The sequence below is a fragment of the Denticeps clupeoides genome, chromosome 13 (genome assembly GCF_900700375.1).
Source record: "Denticeps clupeoides chromosome 13, fDenClu1.1, whole genome shotgun sequence".
Taxonomy (NCBI): Eukaryota; Metazoa; Chordata; class Actinopteri; order Clupeiformes; family Denticipitidae; genus Denticeps; species Denticeps clupeoides.
In genome coordinates this window covers 15,199,114-15,221,436 of record NC_041719.1, presented here as the reverse complement: position 1 = coordinate 15,221,436, position 22,323 = coordinate 15,199,114, and the positions used below count along the sequence as shown (strand labels likewise).

General features: G+C 45.1%; 1 protein-coding gene across 6 annotated transcripts in view; it reads left to right on the top strand.

The window, feature by feature from the left end:
* Positions 1-22,323, top strand: part of agbl4 (AGBL carboxypeptidase 4) — a 260,027-nt gene that overhangs the window by 144,725 nt on the left and 92,979 nt on the right. For all 6 annotated transcript variants that reach the window (XM_029001908.1, XM_029001907.1, XM_029001905.1 and 3 more), the window contains one exon: positions 5,411-5,627. In XM_029001908.1, the coding sequence (XP_028857741.1) occupies positions 5,411-5,627 (217 nt within the window). The remainder of the gene's footprint in view (positions 1-5,410; positions 5,628-22,323) is intronic.

The following is a 22,323-nucleotide window of genomic DNA, read 5'->3' as shown; positions in this document are numbered from 1 at the left end:
AAATGTCTGGGTGGAAGAGCTCAATCATGTGTGCGTGGAGCGAGAGCTGAGCTTTTTGATGTTAACACCTCGCAAAATGCAACTCTGTTTCAGACACTCAGGCATCTGAGCTGGCTTTTCCTCTGCATGTCTGAATGTCAGTAAAATGCTTATTGCTCCTACTGTATAACAAAGTGGGCTGACAATCGCTCTCTCCGTGGGTGAGTCCAGCCTTCCACTGATGTCCCGTGACAAGGGTGTACCTTCAAAATAAGGTAAATGGATGAAAAGAATAAAACACATACACACACAAAGACACATAGCTGTTTCCTGGTTACGAGCACTCGTTAAATTAAAACAGCAATTGAGACACTAAACCATATTCAAATGAACCATCAAACACAGGCAGCCGAGTGACAAAGCGAGTGAGGTTGCTTAGTAACCGTGCCATTGGATGCCATTTCTCTGTCTGATTTACCTCGCCGAGCGATAGATACATCACACGCGCAGGAGTGGGAGGGCACTCGACCGTTTTCAGATCAGCGGAGGACTATTTTCTGCCCAGATTGTTATGCAAAATATCTAAAGGCATGCAGTGTTTGACCAAATGGGGAGGAAATTGCAGCAATGTGTGGCTGAGATCCATAGACGTCTTGAAAAAAAAATATTGCAATATAAAATTATTTTGAGCCTTTTCAGAACCGTGTTGCAAACATTTTTTTATCAAGATCTGGTCAGGAATGGTATAATATATCTGTATTATGCACATATTTTACAGAATATCACCATCATAACATTAAGCTCTTGACAGGCTTGTTTCTGAGAATGAATTTGAGGGGGTGGGGGAGCCTGAGACCGCTGTGACCTCTACGCTTGATTGAATTGAGAATATAGACAAGATGTCCCTCATATGAAAGCTACCAATTTTTATCCCTCATCGGGGAGACTTGTAAGGGGAACGGACAGCGTGAAAATCAGAGCCGGCCTCCTGTCCGCTAATGGATCTGGAAAGTGCCGGAGAACAGAGAGCGAAGACGCCGATGGGCTTTTGCACCAGCCATTTTTCCAGGCCCAGCCATGGTACGGCACATCTGTATGTGTCTACGTGGTTGAGTTGAGTTTTCTTTTCTTTTCTATTTTGTGACCTTGAGCTGCCTATTGTGACTGTGGAATTAGCTGTGGCAGCTATACGCATCTATTTCTCCCTTTTCTGTTCCTATCAGGGGGCGTCTGCTGGTGGCTGGCAGCTGGCAGTGGCGATGCCGGCGCCGGGTAGGGGTGAGGCATAACCGAATTGTGAAGCCGAGTGCGTGCACATGATTGTCTGGGGGCAGCTTTCTCAGACACACGCTGCGATAAATCTGTTTGGGAATGGGGGCACTGTACTACATTCCAAAGAACGTGAGGCGTGGGGCGGCATCATTTAGATAAAACAAATTGCCAGCGGCCTTCAGGGAGCTGAGGCTACTGCAGAGATATAAAATGTGGGGACGGAGCCGCCCCGACGCCACCACTCTCCGGGGGGAAGATCTGTTTTCTTTTGGCCAATAACAGTAAAGGAAACGAAGGATGGCGGGCAGTAAATTCCAGTCAGGTAATTACAATCAATAGCGAAAAGACCCACTTTCCAGCCAACAAGGTCACACAGGCAGGATGCGGCCAACGCAGAGACGTATATAAAGAAATAGCACGTCGTTCCATTATTCCATTAACCCCGAGAAGAGAGCTGTGTGTGCCAGCATAGGACAGCCTGCTGTTCCGTGCCCCCTGAGGTCACCTGGGTGTGTCGAGAGGGGGTTCTGAGGGTTTCTCGCAAACCAGCTAACAAAAACACCTGGGGCTATGGCTCATAAACATGGAAAAATGCATGTATATTCTAGTGGGGACCGACTCATTTATTATTCTCTTTTTCTGTTCAGAGACACTTGCTGATCCCAACTCTGATATTAAAATAATATTTTAAATAGATAAATAAGGAACCATGGCATGTGCTTTTGGTTACAGAGGGTAATGTCATGTCACTTTGAGTTATTTACACAATGGATATAGATATAGATAGAATCGAATAGATATTTGTTACCCACCAAAGGAATAAAACAAAACTCTTTTCTGTGTTCATGTAACCAGTCAGTAAATGAATGTGTCTGATGATTTGGTCAGATGATTACAGCACAAAGCAGCCACTGTGCCATGTGTGCCTTCACTAGTTTCCCTCAATGTACTATTTCAACTATTTATGTGAAATTGGGCCAATATTTGTTTTTGAAATTACTTTTATTCTTGGTTGGCTCCTCTTAACTAATTTTGTGTCCCGGTTCCATGTGGTCGGAATAAAAATACTTAATTGAATACCAAAGATGAAATACCTGTGGAGCTGAGTTAATATCACACATGTGTGTGCCTCATTGTGCAAACAGGTATTTTCAGCATCTTAAAGTATCTGACCTACAGAAATCGTTGAAATAATGCTAGATTATGTAGATAATCGACTGGCTGGTGTAAAGCATGTACCCTGTTAAAAAGGGTATGGCCAGCTTAAACTGGTAAAGGGGGGGACCTGCTAGATTTCACACCAGGCATACCAGCTCTGACCAGCAGGATTGGTCAAGTTGTGTTTTTATGCTGGTGCTGGTTTTAATAAATTTGACCAGCTAGTTTTAATAAACCTACAGTGTGTTTTTTGTGCTGGTAACACCAGCTAAAGCATCTAGTACAACTTATTTTTGGTAGATCTATGAAAATAATACAAATTTAAACAAAAAAAAAAGACTAGTGATGGGTTAGTTGCATTTTGGGATGTGGTCGCTGCAGGATTATGACCTTTTATGTCTCGCTGTAATAAAAGTTGCTCTGTGCACCACAGCCTGTTTTAGGCAAATTGATATTTTCCCGCCGAAAAGCGGGCTCTCATCCTTCAGCGCCACCGTGCAGATTGTAGCCTGCATTCGACAGACCCCATCCATAATTGCTTGTTTTCTCTGGCTGGTGCCTTGCAGATGTCACTGTTGACTGTCCTTACTATCCTGTTTATTTTATATTTATATATATATATATATATTTCCGCCACCGTGGCACGGCGTGATTGTGTGCGTTTGTGTGATGTGTGTTAGTTTGTGCTGGGATAGCGCAGCGCGCTCCCTGAAGGGGAGTGCTGTTGACTCATCAGCACCTCGCTCTCTCCGGGGAGGGCCGCGGCAGAGCTGCAACAAGGCGGCCGCCCAGGCAGCCGGCCCGGAAGTTTCTGCGCGGCGAGGATAAGAGCGGAGCGCCAGACTGAGCGAAGGGGTGTAGGCTACCCGCTCGTCGGGGCCGGGCGGGGCGGGACAGATGGAGGGATGGTATGGATGGGTGGATGGAGAGAGCGAGGGATGGCGAAAGAGAGGGAGAGGGCGGAGGCTGCATTAGTATTCTGCTGAGACAGGCAGGCTTGCAGCAGATAGGGAGGCTGCCCCCCCCTCCCCTACACAAAGCTGCACTTTCGTTTTGCTCTGCCCACTCTGTGGAGGTTACGCAGCATGTGCGTGTCCATGTAACTCCGGGAGGAGACGTGTGTGGGGGGATGTGTGCCACCACCAGGATACCACCATTACAAACATGTTCAGCACCAAATTTGCACCTTGGCCTGGGCTTGTGTGTGTTTGTATGTTCCATTTATGGGTTTGTGTGAATGTAAATTCATATGAGACAGACTGTGTGCCTGTCTGTGCGTGTGCGAGAGAGGGACAGTGCCAGAGGTTGTGTGTGTGTGTGTGTGTGTGTGTGAGCACATGCACGCTCCGCTGCTTTCTCTGCTTATCATAGCGCTCTGTGGACGGCTGCTATCAGGACTCAGATAGCATCTCCATCTGATCCCCACGCCCACGGGAGGCAGCGCAGCGCCTGCCTCCAGCCTCTGATCTGCTCCTCTTCCTCATCCGCTCCTTATCTCACACACCCTCCTCCTCCTCCCCTCTCCCTCCTTCACTCTTCCCCCTCTCCGTCCTCCCCCCCTCTCTCCCATGTTCTTTGTCTGTCCTTCTTGCCCCTCCCGCGAGACGCCCCCCGCTCCCCCTCTCTTTGTCGGTGTTTGTTGTCTCCATCGACGTGGCTGTCTACCTCCATCCAGCTCTTCTTTCTCCTGGTCTTGTTCCTCTTTGTTTGTGTTGTTATTTACTTTGCTCATTAAAAGCCTTCCTCTTCCATGGCACACTCAACAAAAAGAAACACGGACAAAAAAGAAATGTTTAATCTCCATTTACTAATTACTGCGGCAAATAACGTTCTACCCGTTTGACGCTCGCTGTGCGTTTCAGCGTAGGACGTTAGCAAGAGTAGTGGCAATTTTAATAAAAAAAAAAAAGCCGTGAGAGAACGAGAACTGCAGCAGAATTAGTGCCTGTAGGGGATGCAGTAGTGTCACATTTCGCATTGATCCATCCTGCAGCCCACAGATCATTTTCTCTTTGCCACCACTTGTCATTACCAGAGCAGAGCAGAGAGAGAGAGAGCGTGAGTAAATATCTATAGCTGCTGCCATTACTCCAAAATGTGCCTTTTTTAAGGATAAAAAGGGTGCCCTTGAACAAAGGGAAAAACAAGATTCTATCCCATAATTACCACTGATCAGCATCAAACGCTATGCAGCATTGGACACCCATTACTTAACCTCAAAAGTGCAGGTCCAACTGGGAAAGATGCTTCTTTTTCACATTGCCTTCATTGGATTTGTCATCTGAGTGATGACATTTCCTTATGTACACCTCAGAGTTTCACAAACTGCAACAATCGACGTTTCCAGCTGCAAAGGCGTCAACCTACCAGGTTAGATTGGGTTATGAGCAGATTTTAATAAAAGTATGTAGGTTAGCAGACCTAAGTTTCTGTTTTTTTTTTTTTTTTTCATTGGCTATAAAACATTTATGTTAATCTTCCTGTGGGGTCACAACCTTGTTCCTACGTTGAAGGCAGATGCACAAGAGCCCTCTGACTTTCCATTAAATTACAGGCTGATATCAGAGCAGTGAATATTTACTGCTCTCAGTTCATATCAACGCTTTAGCAAGGGATAAGCCTTGACAGTGTTTTCCTTAAAGGCATTTAGTGCTTGAAATGGGTGGTGAAGAACCACCTGACTTCCTCAAATGGCCTGGGTCTATGCAGGATACAGGGCCCTGGTATATGTGTGTGTGTGTGTGTGTGTGTGTGTGTGTGTATGTGTGTTCCAGCTTGTCAAAGGGTAGGTTCTTGCAACTGAAGATTGATTGGATAGACTCAAGCCTTGCTGCTCTGCAGACCACATTTAGCAGGATGAAAGGATGTAAATACTCTTGATGAACTTGGACTAGCATTTGCCCAGTGACCAGTGTATGAATTTAAAATGGTGCACTGAAGTGTCTCAAGCTCATTGCGACCATTATCAGCCATAATTACCATGACTGGTCCTGTCCCACAGGCAGCGACTACCAGCCAAGAATGTGTACTACTACCGCTGCCCGGACCACCGCCGCAACTACGTCATGTCCTTTGCCTTCTGCTTCGACCGCGAGGATGACGTCTACCAGTTCGCCTACTGCTACCCCTACACATACTCCCGCCTTCAGCATTACCTGGACAGTCTGGAACGCAAGAACTTGGACTACGTACAAAGGGAGCTGCTGGGACTCAGTGTGGTGAGTGAGTGAGTGAGTGAGTGAGTGATCGAGTGAGTGAGTGAGTGAGTGAGTAAGAAATGCAGTCTTGTGGTATATCTCTGTGACCACAAAGTCACAGGTTCCCTATATCTATTGCTTGATTATAAATGCTTTAAATGTAAATGTAGATTAATTAAAAACACAAGGCAAATAAAGTGAAATCTGAAATCTTGCATCATGCTGCAGGTTTTATTTTTTTTTAAATTGAGAAATAAAATGATTGATTGAATTAGGAAGCACAGCTTGTACAGAGGTGGAATCAAGGTGCACAATTAGTGAAGTGACCCATGAAGTAAACCCATGCACTCAGCCAAAATGCAGTGCTCTAGCACTGGGCTGCAGCACTCTCGTGACAACTTCAGGGTCCTACAACACTGGACTGGGGAACAGGCATAAGGGGGATTAGCATGCATGAGCGCAGAGGGGTTTTATGGCCTTATTTGTCTCTTTATTTCCTGTGTGGTGGGCCTGTGACAGCCGGTAATGAGCAGCATCGAGAGAAGGATGAAGGGACCTTTCTGTCCGACGTTGTTCAGCACCTTGGCCAGCATAGGCACACACACACATACACACACACACACACAGACAGACAATATGCATATCATGCAACTACCAAAGCACACGTATAAACACACACAGAGCCCATAGAGAGAGGAAGTAATCCATGGCATGAATACATTCCTCTGGTTGGATGGTTTTGGTGCTACTCATTTTTTTTACCATTAGTAAACGTGCCAGTGTGTTGTTTCAGTGAACCTCTGATGTGTGAAATAAAAACGAAATCGGAGGCCAGAACACAATCACCGCTTTCCTCATTTCCTTTAAGAACACATTTTTAGGCCATTAAAGCAACCATTACAGTTTTTTAGACATTTTTATATCCAACATCTCTTATTTGAAGAATATAAATTGTTACTGATGATTTACAGTACAGGCCAAAAGTTTGGACACACCTTCTTGGACACATAACTCCACATGTGTTCATTCATAGTTTTGATGCCTTCAGTGAGAATCTAAATGGTCATGAAAATAAAGAAAACACATTGAATGAGATGGTGTGTCCAGACTTTTGGCCTGTATTGTATATTTGCTTTTTAAAATGGGATTAAAACACTCAACATCATCATGGATAATGATTTCCAAAATGCTGTGACTTTGTGCAATTGTTTTCCTTAAAATGTATATTGATATAAAGTAAACATCTTTTGACTATTCCTATTTCAAAAACTTTTAAAGCAATGCCAGGTTTTGGACACTGGATGGTGGTGTTCTGTGAGTCTATTATTATACTCTATTAACAGAATAGAAAAAAAAAGTGAACGTTGCTTCATTACCTTTATCAGTTTCATATACAACTCAGTTGCCATATACTACAAAATATAACTGTACTGTACTGTACTGTACATTATGGCACAAGGCTTTGTGTCATTCAACATTGTGCATGTAATACTTGTTCTCACCACTATTACAAGGCCCTGTACTACAAGTAGGACTGCACAATTATGGCCAAAATGATCATCACAATCAGTATTGTAATCATGATTATTCGTTATTTAAGGTAAAACACATAATTATTGCACTTTCTATTTTAAACAATCAATAAATGAAAAAGGCTTTCAGAAACCTCAAATAAAGTAATAAAGTAATATATATATGTGTGTGTGTGTGTGTGTGTGTGTGTGTGTGTGTGTGTGTATGTATATATATATATATCTGCACAGCTCTACACAACTGTAACTGATCAGCAGATAAAGGGGTGAGGTGGAATAGGTGACTTAGAGTAACTTCCTTGAATATTGGTTATAATGTTTACTTGTGGTTTCAATGTTGATAGAATTCTTGACGGACTTAATAGACCAAAGATAGCGAATTAAAAAGTGCTTTATGTTGCTGGGCAACTATAACCAGCAATTTTGTTTGCATGTGTTTGTGTATGTGTTTTTTTATTAAAATAGATTTTTTCTATTTTTACTGTTATTAAATCAATTATTTCAAGTTAATCAGATGAAATGAACATTTATTACAGCAAATACCTCATTTTGGGATACAAAATACCTCAGCAAATACCTGGGATTACTCACACACATTTATATACACAGTACAGGCACAGACACACCTTCTCGTTTAATGTGTTTTCTTTATTTTCATGACCATTTACATTGGTAGATTCTCACTGAAGGCAACAAAACCTGAAATGGTTTTCCAACAGTCTTGAAGGAGTTCCCAGAGGTGTTTAGGACTTGTTGGCCCCTTTGCCTTCACTCTGTGGTCCAGCTCACCCCAAACCATCTCAATTGGGTTCAGGTCCGGTGACTGTGGAGGCCAGGTCTCCACTTTTTGTTAAGTACATAACTACACATGTGTTCATTCATAGTTTTGAGGCCTTCAGTGAGAATCTACCAGCTTTGCTCCTCCAGGCTCTTTTCTTCTTTTCCTTTCTTTCCTTCCTCTGCTCACTGAGTTCCAAAGTCTTTTGGAGAGCAGAGCCAAGTGTCTGTTCACCACAGTCCCACATATAATGGCTCCAACATGACAAGGCCAATGGGACAAAAAAACAACAACAACCCAATTCAGCCTGTTGGCCTGCTGTGTTCTGTATCTCTCTCCACCTCCCACCCCTCTCTCTCTCTCTCTCTCTCTCTCTCTCTCTTCCTATAAACAGCTACAGAAAGAGAGTCAGATATAATTGTGATGCCTCATCTCCACAAAACGCAAAGAGGGATCATAGCTGAGCCAGTAATGGAGGGAGGTCTATTGTAATTGCACTTCTGGGATAATAACAACTGCTTGAACTGCATATTGGCTCTCACCTTCCCTGTGTCTGTCTCTCTCGCTCCCTCTCTCTCTGTCCCCCTCTCCCTGTTATATTTTCAGTTTTTATAGCACATAAAGTTGCCAGTGGGAACGGCCATAAAGCAGCCATTGGCGCAATTGTTACGGCAGGTGAACAAGCCTGTTGTCGTAAACATCATTTGCATTTTTGTTGTCTGGCGGCTGCGTGCTGCTGGGCGAGGCTGCAGTTTGCTGCTCTAGCCGGACGTCTTCTGTCTGATAAGGGGAGGGCGGGTGAGTCGGGCCTTTCGATCAATAGCAGGATCCTCTGAGCAGGTGTGCTGATCAAGGCCGTCTGTCCCCTGTGCCTGCCGGTCAGACGCTGTCCCCCGCGTTGCCTGTTCCGTAGCCAATTCTTTCTGAAGGCCCTCTAACCTCTGAATTTTCTGTTTTGTTTGGCACGGGAAGGCTTGGGTTCAGTCGAGGTTTTCACAAGCGCTTTTCCCTCCCCCTGCTCCGCGCGCAAGATTGGCTCCCCCCCCCGGGGGAGTCCAGCCCTTGGGGTAAGGGGAGGGGAAAGCTCCAACTTTTCACCAACAAGCTGGCGTCAATACTCCGCACAGTGCCTCCTAAACATTCCTCACTCTGCTGACTATATTATTGAGCGCTGACAGCACTGGCCTTTCTCTCTCCAGCACACACAGGCTCACACACGGTGATGAAGCGCGGTTGTAATGCGCGAGTCGGCGGTCGAATTGCATGGCAAGCACTTTTTGGCACGTCCGCCATCCTCTTTGTCACGATGACCAAATGTGACCTAATTTGTCACCTATGAGAGAAGAAGCGGCGGCCGGTGTCTACAGATAAATGCGAAAATGAAGGCATCGGGATGATGAGTGGGTTGTCGATTGCCACCGCGAGGCGGGACACTCGCCATCCCACATCAGGCCAGTTTACATCAATTACCATGCTTTAAAAACGTTTTTTTTTTCCTGTAGAGCAAAATGCACACAGAAGTTTTTCAGCTCTGTCCCCATTGCTGGGCACTAAATGCTGATGTCTGTCCCACTGAGACAATAAAAGGCCATTTAGGAAGCAATTTGTTGGTTGTTCCACTGCTGCACGCTGCTTTTGTATTAAAAGTCCAGGTACTGCTTCCACCTGATTTAGCCCTGCAGTGATCTATATACGTCATTATAGCACAGTTTGTTCCAGCCTTGCCATGCGCCCGGCTGAAAGACATTCTATGAGTGCTGATATCGCACAAGATCAGCATGCCTTCAATATCCGTCTACTTTATTTAGCTTGTTCATAACAGAAAGTGACAAGCACTTGTTACATGCCTGACTGCTGACAGAATGGCATTGCTTAGTGACTCCGAAAACCCCTTAACACTCCACTAGTCAGTTCATATTAGCCGTGATCTGCCTGCTATTTTAACATGCGAAGGGTGTCTAAAGGTTTAATTGCAAATTGGGAATTTTGTTGTTGCAATATTCATTCATAAATATTCACTGTTAGTTTCCTAAACAATACCAATAAAACTTTTCATGTCAAGCACAGCAGCATGGTCTTGAAATCTTCATGCACAAATGAATTCTACCGAACTCCAGAAAACAGATTTCTCTTTATTTCTTCTTCATTCCTTGCCATTTACATTTTTTTTTTTGCAGCTATTCAGAGTTCTCACTTGTGCCATAATACCAGGAGTCTGGCCGATTCGCAGCTCGATCATACATCATGTGTCATATAGTGTACAAGATGTTTGACCACCTATTCATCCCTCTTTCTTTAGTCTCTATTAAAAAGCAATGGCGCCGGCCTGCACCAGAGCAGACTATTTCTAAACCTACACTATCCTACACTTCTTCACCAGCAATGCAATGAATTAGAAACCAGCTAATTGGTCTTTTTTGAGTTCGATGACTCGTTGTGACACAGCAGTGAAGTCCAGCAGGGCTCCACATCTCGCCCACTTGTCATGACTGGAACAACAGGCAGAAACTTTTAAGACAATACATTTGTAGTGATAAATCAAATTCATTTTTGTCAAACCCCACTCCCATTCTTTTTGGATTTTTTCTATGCCACAGAAGCGCATTTCTCTCAGTTCACCATTGCTGCTGATGTGGGTTCTTCTTCTGCTCTGTCCATGTTCATATTGCTCGTGTAGCGTGAGGAGTCAGGCCACGGTGGTCCTGGGTAAAGGCGAGGTGTAACATCCTGTAATGCCTGGCACAGGCTGCAGGCGGGATTTGCCCGCCGCTCTGCAGCCCAGAGACCTCAGGAGTAATTGGCCCGCAGAGCTTCACCTTGAAACATTCACAGCACCGCATGGGGCTGCGGACCACCGTAGGACAGGGTTGCAAATACGACCAAGGCCCGAAGCCCCCGCTGCGTTTGCGTGTTGGCCTTCTGCAAGTCACGCTCACTGGGAAGGCGGTGTATAGGTATATATTTAGATGGGTTTAATGGTCACAGCGGCTACTGCGTGTAGGGGGTCGTGTCCATGGCGCCTGTTAGTGGGAATAAACGATGATAGACCCTTTTGGGCAGCTGAGTTGGTGGTGTGGCCATCCGCTGAGCTTATCGCTGTGTTTGTACACCGCGTGCCAAGATTTAATCAATAGCCGCTCTGCCGTCCACGGAGAGAGAAGGTCACTCTTTGAGTGGTGCGCGAGCGGCTGATGGAAAGATCAGAGTCGGGGGGACACCGGGCTCCGCCGCTTTAGCCACGTGCTAAGAGCAAGGACAGATCGTTTCACGGGGTCTTGCCATTTACCGGCTTCACCATGGGCCGGAGAGTCTCTCGATAATGTGAAGTTGGTGGTAAATTCCTATCTAAGTGTGTTGTTGACATGTCGGTATCCCTCATAAATGTTTTCCGAATGCGTTTCTAATTTGAAGAGCTCTCGGCATGCGCCGCTATTGTTCGCGAGGCAGCGGCGCTGCCGGCTCGCTCCCATTATCAGCGCCATCAGCAGATAGCTCATAAACACTGAGCTCCATTGTGCTCACAGGGACGGAGGAAATCTAATTTCTCAGCAGTTCCCTCTTTCTTTAGTCTCTATTAAAAAGAAATGGTGCCGGCCTGCACCGGAGCAGACTATTTCTAAACCTACACTATCCTACGCTTCTTCACCAGCAGTGCAATGAATTATAAACCAGCTAATTGGTCTTTTTTTGAGTTTGATGACTCGTTGTGACACAGCGGTGAAGTCCAGCAGGGCTCCAGGTCTCACCTTGGGGACATTATTTCCCACTTAATAGAAGATAAAGCTGTAGATCTGACCCCAGCACTGTTATCTTGACCAATGAACCCTACAGGCTACAGTCCGAGTGCTTTATTGCACATAGAGGCGCCTATATCAGCAACAAAGGCATCATCTACCCGCTGTGGAGGAAGGTAATGAGGTAGGGATGGAATTGGGAGGAATAGAATATGCTGTCCTCTGGGCTATGGGCACAGAGCACTATATAGCCATTACATCCAGAGAGAAGGCTGGGGGGCTGCACAAAAAAATAAAACAAAAAGTCGGTCCTTTCTCTACAGAGCATTTTTGTTCCCCCACCCCCTTACAGAGGAAAACAGCATCCTTTGGATGTAAAAGAGACCTCATTGAGATGCAAACTGGAATGTGTGGGCTTTGCGTCTTGCCAGAGATAATATTTATTTTTGAAATTGAAATAGCTCAAAACTTTATGGCTTTACGCTGTTTCAATATTTTGGAATGGCTTCGCAGGGCTGCGGCAGGTAGGGTGGCCTGCTGCAAGGACTTTATTGACAGGAGAATATCAGAAGCAGCATCGTTTCATAACTCTTATTTAAATGCTCTCTTTCTTTCTCACGTTTTTTTTTTATAGTCATCCTTCTCATCATCCTCTAATCCATCCGTAGCCGTATGATCCCTGGTCTCCTCCAAGTCCGTGATTGCCTCTCACACAGTGGATGGCTCTGCTCTGGGACTATGCGGGGACAGTTGCCAGGCCAAGGTTGCAGAATAGTCCAGAGAGTGCAGCTCTGGGAGTGAGTTATCGGGTGACAGAGAGAGAGAGAGAGAGAGAGTGAGCCGGGGGAGGTGACGCGTTGTGAAATGGAGCCAGTGCATCCATCAGCAGGCACGCCTCCACTCAGAGAGGCCGTTCTCGAGCAGCCGTGCTCGGGCCTGCCGTCTGCCTGTCTCGGGCAGCCTCTACAAACTGCTGCTTGCTAAATGACTCCGTGGGCAGAGGAGGCACATGTAAAAGTCTCTGTTTCATTTCCCGGCATCAGGCTTCTCTTCCCCAGGGAGTTGGAAGAGAGAAAGATTTTTTTTTTTTTAATAAGTCAAAATACACTTTTCTGACAGCGTAATTGCTTTCCATTGCTGGGAACCAAATCTGAGACCCTGGGTGGAGAGAGGTGGGGGAGAGGAAAAAGCGAAAAAAAAGAAAAAACAAAGTACAGAGAACAAAGAACAAGTCATACAGTGCATCATCTGTTGGGGAGAGAAGAATGAAAATTAATGAAAAGTGAGTTAGTCAGCCTCCAAATGCAGCCAGGCTTGAAATTCACTTTGAGGGGTAAGGTAATTTGTTGTAAAATGGGTGAGAAACACATTTAGCCATGGCAAAAGGAAGGCTGAGCTGCTCCACAGTGGATGTGGACATGCTCTGAATGCTGCCGCCAACGTCAGAGGAACACACGCATACGGAAAAAAATGAGAAAAAAAAAACAAAAACGCTCTTCTTCCCCGCCCTGCTCTCAGAGAGGGATCATCGTAATCAGATCCTCCCATCGCGGTGGGGAGAATAAGCTCAGCTTTGCCGCACCCCGTCTTGAGCTATCGAGAGGACAGAGGTCAAACTTTTTTCCGCCGATCCCCCATGCTGCTAATTACAGTATGTCGGGTTGAAGATTACATGCGGCTTCATTTGTGAACTGATGCACGGTAGAATCAATTGAGACGCGTTTGTTTGCGTGATAAGCAGATGGGCTGCAGGCTTGAAATTGCTGTCGACACACACAGCTCGAGAAACGTGGCTCGTCCTCAACAACAGGAATTTAAAGGCTTGCTGCTGTAGATCAACATGGTCTAATTTACCTACTCCGAGCGCAGAGAGATGCGGATTTTCTGCTTTTACTCAGTGGTCAGATGTGACTGCACAGTTCAACTAATCAACTTCCGTCAAATTACAAGATGATTTATTCCTCTAGGAAGTTCAGTTTACAATACATATGGAGAAGAAGTAGTTAGGCCACCACAGGAGGTGTCAGGATTGGCCACAGGTGCTGTTTCCAGCTGTCGCCAATCCGGAATTCTTTTAAAAAGCCTTTGATTCCGCCCCTCTGCAGTGGTTCACAACTCTGTTGTGAACCTGGTTACCTATGAGTGTAGTCTTTGAGTTCTGGCAATTGCCACACGCCTGCAGGCTAGTTTATATTTTCCCCTTTATTCCCAGTTTTCGGCCATCAAGCCTGTTTTTTGTTTCTGTTTTAATAAAATCCCCTTCCCAGAATGTCCCACCTCTGCGCTTCCTTCCCCCGTCAGCTCGACGACGTGTCAGGAGGCAGTGGTGGCCTAGCAGTTAAGGAAGCAGCCCCGTAACAGTAAGCTTGCCGGTTTGAATCCGGGTCCTTTAAGGTGCCACTGAGCAAAGCACCGTCCCCACACACTGCTCCCTGGGCACCTGTCATGGCTGCCCACTGCTCACCAAGGGTGGTGGGTTAAAGCAGAGGACACATTTAGTTGTGTCACCGTGTGCTGTGCTGTGTATGACAATCACTCCACTTTCACTTTCATTTTAATGATGGTTGAAGAAAAATCTTCTAGTGGTATTCCACCAACAGGAAAATTTCACTTGTGTTTCATGGTGTTGTGTACCTGCTGGCACTCTTATACAGTATGTTCACACCCTCTATGTGTGACAAGACCTCATCCATTTGGAAGACTCCTTAAAAATATAGAGCATGATGAAACAGTAGTGAAACACCAGATGTGAATGGGCGAAGTGTGCCATTAAAATAAATAGCTTTAATGTTAACTCTCAAGATTTAGCCAAAAGTACCTCTGTATTGAATGTAAAATTTGCCATATAACATGTTGCAAGACACATATCAGAATATTTGTTTTTGATAAATTACTGACTTAAAATTGGGGTTGATGTGATGAACCTTTTTAATTTAAACGTTTAAAATATACTGCACACTGAAGTCATGCTGAAGGTTACTGCTCATCTTCCCGTTATCTGGGGACCGGTGCGTTACTCAGAATGGTAATACTATAGATCTGTGACCCTGTTGGGTTTGACCCCATTGTCATTTATATGGCTGACGTCTCTGAGCCGTCGCTCAGCGTCCAGCATTATTTCCCCATTAGAATGCTATCAGAGGGAGCAATGTTCATGTGTTCAACATGGCCCTCAAAAGCCTGTGAATTATTTAGGAGAATTACTTGTATCTTGGGACTTAAGCGGCCGTTTACAAGGATAGTCTCCTTTTCGAACACAGTTTAGTCCTGAGCACTGCTTAATCCTAGTGGGACAAACAGCCTCGTCCAGCCTGTCGATCTTCTGCTCATGTTGATGTGTTGCACACTGATTAGGGAACACACAGAGAGGATACGGCTGCAAGAAAATTTGGGGAGGCGGTCACAGTGCCATGTAGTAGTCTGTGTCTAGAGCAGTGAGGGGCAGAACATGGGGGCACTGAAGCAGCCCACACCTCCCGTGACTCCACCATGTCCCCAAACCTGTCCTGCTTTCCTGAGGCCACGCACATGACTGGCGACTACTGATAACGCACCGATCCGGGTGCGCCAGGCTGCCTCGCTCACTCATACGCAGCCCTTTATCCTTCCCAAACACACACGCGGTCCCTTCTTCTGCTTTCTTTTATCGCTCTCTTTGCCCCCCCCGTATCACTTCTTCTTCTCTCCTTCCCCTCTTTCTCCCTTCGCATTTCTGCTTCCGATTTTCACTGCCCTGTTGCACAAAATGCAAATCTTTTTTTTTTTCTATTCTCACCATCCTTTGGTGACAGCGGTTAAATAAAGGGCTCCTTTTTTTCTCTTCCCGCAATCTGTTCTTTCCCTGCTTTGTCTTCCCACCACTTCATCCTCTCCACCTCCTCTGCCCCCACCTCTCAGGCCGTTGGCGGGGGGACGTCTGTGCGCCTCTCCAGCGGCGGATCTGCTGGAGGCTGAGGGAGATGGATGCCGCCTGGCTTCTCTCACGGCTCCAAGCCTCTCCTCCCCAGCGCCGGTCTGCACCTGCATATTGTGATGTAGTGTCTCCATTCACCGAGTCGATTGCCTCTAACGGCAGCTGGGCAGCCTGGGAAAATTGAAAGGGATTGCAGCCTTCTTTTCATTAGAGCACCCAGACCGGCTGGGATGGCCGGCCAGCTGGGCGGTGCGAGGGTTCATGCTGGGGTGGGGTGGTGTGTGTGTCGTCGTCTGATGAGGGGGGGCAGAGGGAGGCCTTCGTCTCACTTTGGTGTCAAGAAGATGCACCTGGATGCCATGCCAGGTGTCTGGGAACCCCACCCCACATCCCTCCATTCACCTGCATGTGTTGTTCACACTCGTTGTTAGAACCCGAGAGAGGAATGAACATTATTTCCTTTGTACAACATTGATAGACATCTGCATTGTATGAGAGTTTTCAGAGATCAGTTAAACCGTGGGGAAAAAGAAAATAAACATCTGCTATATGCGCTTTTCTTTTTTATTTCTGATGTTTTAATTTTTTGTATTATTCATAGCTCATTTATTCTTTGAACGCTTACACTTCCTGACTTTCGCTGCTGCCTCGGTTGAATGTAATTACAGCATTTCATATGAAACTCTACCTCTTAATGATTTATCCTCACATTTACACTTGTTAACTTGGTGGAGTGACAGATCGGCATCTACAGGGAAGATTAGAAGACGGAGAAACAACAAATGAAAAAAATGAGAACAAATACAGATTTTTCGAAGAATAAAAATGAAACAAACCAAAAAAATGTGAGACTGGCTCCCTTTTAGAAGGGAATGTGATGCATTTGCATCAGTGAGATCATGCACTGATGCATGATGCCAACTGATGCCCACCAGTGATCACATGGTGAACTAATGCAAACTCTTCAGCGATATCGGCAGAAGAATAAAAAAAACATACCGTTCAGTATCTGTATCGCTTTAATGTCAATATTAACACTGTACAGCATGACCTTGAGTGGGTTATTACCACAGCTATGTGATTATGTAAGTCATATGCAATTATGCATGCATTTACCAGTTAATATTTATGAATTCCTAATACATTTTTTTTTTTACAATAAAGAAAGAAACGTCCAATCAAGTAAAACGTTATTATCACTCATCACTAAAGTACTGTACATGTGAGAGGAATGTATGCTAATTATAACTGTATACACAGCCTACTGAATATGTGTGTGAACCCACAGCACAGTATCTATGCGTGTACCAGTATGCATGAATGTGTGTGTGTGTGTTTTCATGAATGTCTACTAATATGAGTGTGTGCCTGTATCAGTATGTGTGTTTGTTCGTGTGTCTGGACAGGGCGGATTCTCCTGTAAATTGAATTACACAACAGTGTGACTTTGAGGCAGTAGGAAGGGCAGTGACTTTGAGAAGTGGTATAACAAAACTTTAATGCAATTTAACAATGTATTATTCACTTAACAGTTTTATTTATATACAAAAGCATCCTGAGATATGGATTAGGGGATCATAGAGGCCTACAAACTCCATGGCCATTATAATGGTTGGGGGACTGACTGACTGGCCTTGCACAACAAAGAAACAAAAGAGAAACTGTAAATTCTGCTTCCCCGGAGGGAGCTATGCATTTGCTCACTTTGTTGTGACGGGTAAAACCATGGAATGCTCCATGCCACACCTCCTAGACTACCGATCAGCCAACGTCAGAAGGAACTGTGGTGTGATGCTACATCAGAGCCGCTTGCATTTCCGTCTCAAATGGCAGCACTGAATTCAAAGACTGCAGCCTTTGTCTTGTCATTAGGTTCCTCTGAGTAACGTACAGTAAGTGTGTTAATTATCCTCGTCTGTTTGTGTTTCTGTGTTGGGGGGCCAGGGGCCAAACGTGCGACTGACACTCTCGGCAGCCCCTCCCTGGCGCAGTGCAAGCAGACACTTAATGATCTCTTTAGAATGTCATAATAAAAGATAAGTGCATTAAGCCCCATTGGCGCATAATTGGATTATGTTAAGATAAATTGCTCATGTCAGCTCCACGCCAGGCTTCGTGTGAAGTTTAGACCTGTCGCACATGGTAAAGTTTATGCCACTGCAGAAAGATGTGTTTAAATATTAGGGATTTGCCAATGAGTTATGATGACAGCCAGTCCTCATTCCTTCCAGGGTTTCTATAGCAACTCGCTGGAGACTGGCGGATTTTTAGCTCGCTGTCACCTATTATTTCTGTTATGAATTGAAGACATTAAACTTTTGTCCCGCAAAGACCTCTGAACGAGATCAATCTCCACATTTCTCTCTTTCCCGCCACGCCGCCCCCCACCTCCCTTACCGGCCCACCCCACCCCACCTCCTACACTGTACAATTGAAGGGAAGAGAGAAAATAACGCACTCCCCACATGTACAAAAGCACTCTGTTAGGGATGTGGAGGAGTGTGTGCATGTGTGTGTCTGAAAGAGAGAATGTGTGTGTGGATTTGAAGGGAGGGTAAAAACTATTCAGCTGACTTTTTTTTTTTTCTTCTTCAAATGTTTCAATGGCTTCTCCCCATTGATTTGGGCGGCAAGGTGAAGAGGCAGAGGGACATGGATGGGAGAAGAGGTAGGAGAGGTGTACAGTGGAGCAGGGGTTGGGCGGGGTGAAGTTAGGGCGTTTGGGGAAAAAAAAAAAAAACTTTCCTTATGGCAGGGATGTCAGATCATCCCAGAGCAGGCCTCCATTGTGGGGCCGTCAAGCTGCCAGGCGGTGATTTGAAACTTGCATCTCCGAGGCACAAAGCGGCCCTCGCCAGCAGAGCGGCCATCGCTCCCAAGCCCATTCAGCGTCAGATCAATAGTCGGCTTTGTCTCCTCACCTCCCTCTGACAGCCTCCTTCTCTCAATGGTAGTCAAGGTTACCCTCCCCTTATAAAAATCTTTACTTGTCACATTTCCTCCCCATACGGAATCTATTCATTTTTTGGATGGTGGGATGAGATGCAGAATATGTATTTTATCCATCTGAAGAAGTCCCCCACCCCGCCCGCCGCAGCTGATTTATCCACTGGTATAATATCAAAAGACTAGCGCTTCACTGGAATCTTTCCCGCTAGGGTGCCCGTGAGGGGGATGCCTTTTTAAAATGCTAAATGTAATCCGGAGTGCGTATTAGTGACTGGAAAGCAGCGGCGCGTTTTAGAACGCTTACAGTTGCCGCGTGCCTCTCCAGCTGTATGTCTCGAGTTTTTTATTTATTTCTTTTTCTTAGCCCTGCTAATCATCCAATATATTAATGAAGCTGATTAAAAGCATTGCCTCCCTTTCAGATGCATGCAGCTAATTCAAAGTGTTTTCTCCTGCAGGATTAGCGTGCATATCTCATAGGCAAATGGATACCACACAAAGATGTCTCGTGACAGATTATGCAGTTTAAACCCTTCTGCATGGCAGCATCAGAGGGATAGGAAATGCCCTATTCTGTAATTGGATTTATCAACCTTTAGATAGCAACGAGGTGATATTTTCTAGCCAAATGCTGGTAAAGGGCTTGTGCAGCCACTCTGGGATTACATTAGTAAATATTTGCAATTATATTATTATGTAGATGACCATCATTACTAGACATTTATGTAATATTTTTATGTAATAGGAGACTAGAAGCCTGGAATAAAAATGTGATCAAATAAGGAAAATGCTCAAACAAAAGGCAAGAATAGTCAAATTGGAGGCCACCCACTGGTTTGATAGTGGCTAGCATGGCTGCCTAGCAACAAGGGTGATTTTGGTTCGAGTTCTGGCCTTTATGGGTTTTTTCCACACAGTCATCCTGCAAACCACACAAGTCCAAGTTAGGTTAAGTGGTGATTCTTCAGACCACTTTTGGTAGGCCCTGACCACTGCAGGCTGGAAACAATTTCAGATATGCCATGACCCAGCCAGATTTCTGTCAATGTCAACGACTTTTAGTCATTGTCAAGGTAGCTGAAATCTTTACTCTTGCCCATTTCTTTTTTTTTTTGTGCTTCCAACACGTCAACTCCAAGGACAAAATGTTCAGTTGCTGCCAAAAGTATCCCACCCACTGACCGGTGCCATTGTAACAAGGTAATGATTGATTTTCACTTCACTCTGTACTGTGTACATGTGCATGCGGTGTATGTAAATCATACAGCGTGTACTTTGTGAAAGTGATTATTTGTCATTGCGAAACACAGGGCACACAACAAAATGTGTCCTCTATATTTAACCCATGGTGAGCAGTTGAGAACAGTTGGCAGCGATGAGCGGCACCCAGGGAGCAATGTGTGGGGATGACACCTTCTCAAGGGTACCTCAGTGGTATGTTGACAGTTGGTGGGTTTGAACGGTCCACCTCCTTAACTGCCAGGCTGCCACTGCCCCTTGTTTCAATGCTTTTATGAACAAATCCGGAACATGCATATGATTTGACCAGGAAGATGATTTACAATTACGTGCCGTAAAAGGCTGCCAGAATGCCGTTCATTATATAAAAATTCACCAGCATGATCAGACGTGTAGGACACCCTCGACATGACAAATCTTTAATCACCTCAGAAACATTACCAGATGATTAAACATGCTACTAATTTGCTGGCAAATGAAATGAAATAAGAAAACCAACAGCTTAATAATGCAAGATAATTCATATATTTATTAAGTCGGAATTATGTGCTTATATTGGGGTGGTTGTACTGGGTGGAGCTTATTTTTGCGTGGGTCATGATCCCCATAACCCCAGTGCAAATTGTCTGTTCTGATTTCTAATGGAGTTGCTGCTATATTTCATACATGTACTCTGTGTGTGTGTTTGTGTGTGTGTCTGTGTGAGGACTACCCACCAAAAAGAGTAGTACACAATTGAGACCCCTATGTTCCTTGTGCCTTCCAACTGTGTGTGTGTGTTTTGACCTTTGTGTTCCTGCCTCATGCTTCAGAACTGCTAACACAGACTCCATCTCGATCAGATGCAGATAAACGGGCTTAGAATGGATGTTTTTCCTGAAAAAATGCAGCTTAGCAAATCGCTTATAAGATCTCTGTGCAACAAAGGGTGAGGCTGCTCATGCCGTCACTGCCATTTGGTTAAGGCTTTAAAACTGGAGCTGTGATGTTGAAATGAAAGTAATGAAATGTTACTTTTTAGGAGCGGAACGCAGTCTGTGTGAGTGAGAAAGTGAGTGCTCTGATTAACCTGCTCAAAAATCTCGATATCAAAGCCTGGCACCTAATACTGTAATGAATGATTTAAGTGCCCAGCAGACATAACTAGATAGGTAAAAAGATAACAAAAGGTGCGAGTGCATGACTGACAAAGTACCCAGGAAAGCAGAGGGATTAGTCTGAGGGAACTCTCGGCTCCGAACCTAGATGAGATAGGCCCCAGTTTCTAATTAAAAGTCTTCATTGCTTTATAAGGAGTCCACGTTGGAAGCAGGGGGTTGAGGTTTGATGACGGGCAGGCGACGGGCCTCTCGTCCGGGGAGCTGTTGCTGGCTCTTTCTCTCTGGCCATTGATCTGAATCAGCCTTATCTCTCACGGCTGATGGCACTCTCCTGCCCTTCCCTCTGCCTCAAAGTCACACTGTTGTGTAATTCAATTTACTGGAGAATCAGCCCTTTCCTGACACACGAACAAACACACACACTGATACAGGCACACACCTGGATTCGCAATGCATGCGTACTGGTACATGCATGCATACTGTGCAGTTGGTTGACACACATATTCAGTAGGCTGTGCATACAGTCATACAGTCAACTATGACATGTGACACATTTACACACATCAGTGGAAGAGTATGTACGGTGTCATGATTAAACCTAACATTGAACTTTCATCCTAATCTCAAAATCAAAAGACAATTCAACTTTTTTTTTTATTATTTTGTACATTTTCACTCTTTACTTGTGAGACCAACAAAATATCATCACTTTCATTAAAAGTGTGTTATCCACACATGCCTGCACTCACTTGAAGCGCTTACACGGACACATGCAGTTTATTCTCAGACACAGGGGCACACACACACATACACACACATTCACACAGACACACTTAACATTTTTTTCTTCAGTTCATATCAAAGAGCACATCCGCATCCGTACCAGCAACTGTCTCCTCTATACAGAACATGTCAACACCACGCCTTAAAAAAAACAACTTTGTCTCATTAATGCACCCTTTTCCGTGTCCTTTCTCCCGCCAGTCAGAAGGCTGCTTGTCAGTAAATTGGGTGGGGGGTTTGGTAGGTGGAAATGTACCTTAGGGAAGGAGAAGAGAAAAAAAAAAAACACTGACATTGAAGTGCTGGTGAGATTTGAAGGGTGTTGGCGAGGCCGATAGATTTGAATCAGCGTTAAGAAATGAACGATTATGCTAATGGGGGGGAGAGGGCGGCGACGGCAACCCGGATTTCAATTGCAGGCGCGCTGCACCATGACCCCCTCTCTCTCAGCTCGGCCCAATTAGACCAGCTAATTATTGGCCGGGATAAACCGCTGTGTGTTTTGACAGACGGATGTTTACCCTGTTGCTTTTAAAAAATTCCCCTTCCGCCTAATAGTCGCAGGTTTTTGTTTTTCTTGTCTTTCTCCACCTTTTTACCAGCTCATTAAACCCTAACAATTACCTCAGTGCAGGAGGGTTCACCGGCCGCTCTCTCTAATGAAAACAGTCAAAGTTAGAAAGCGAGGG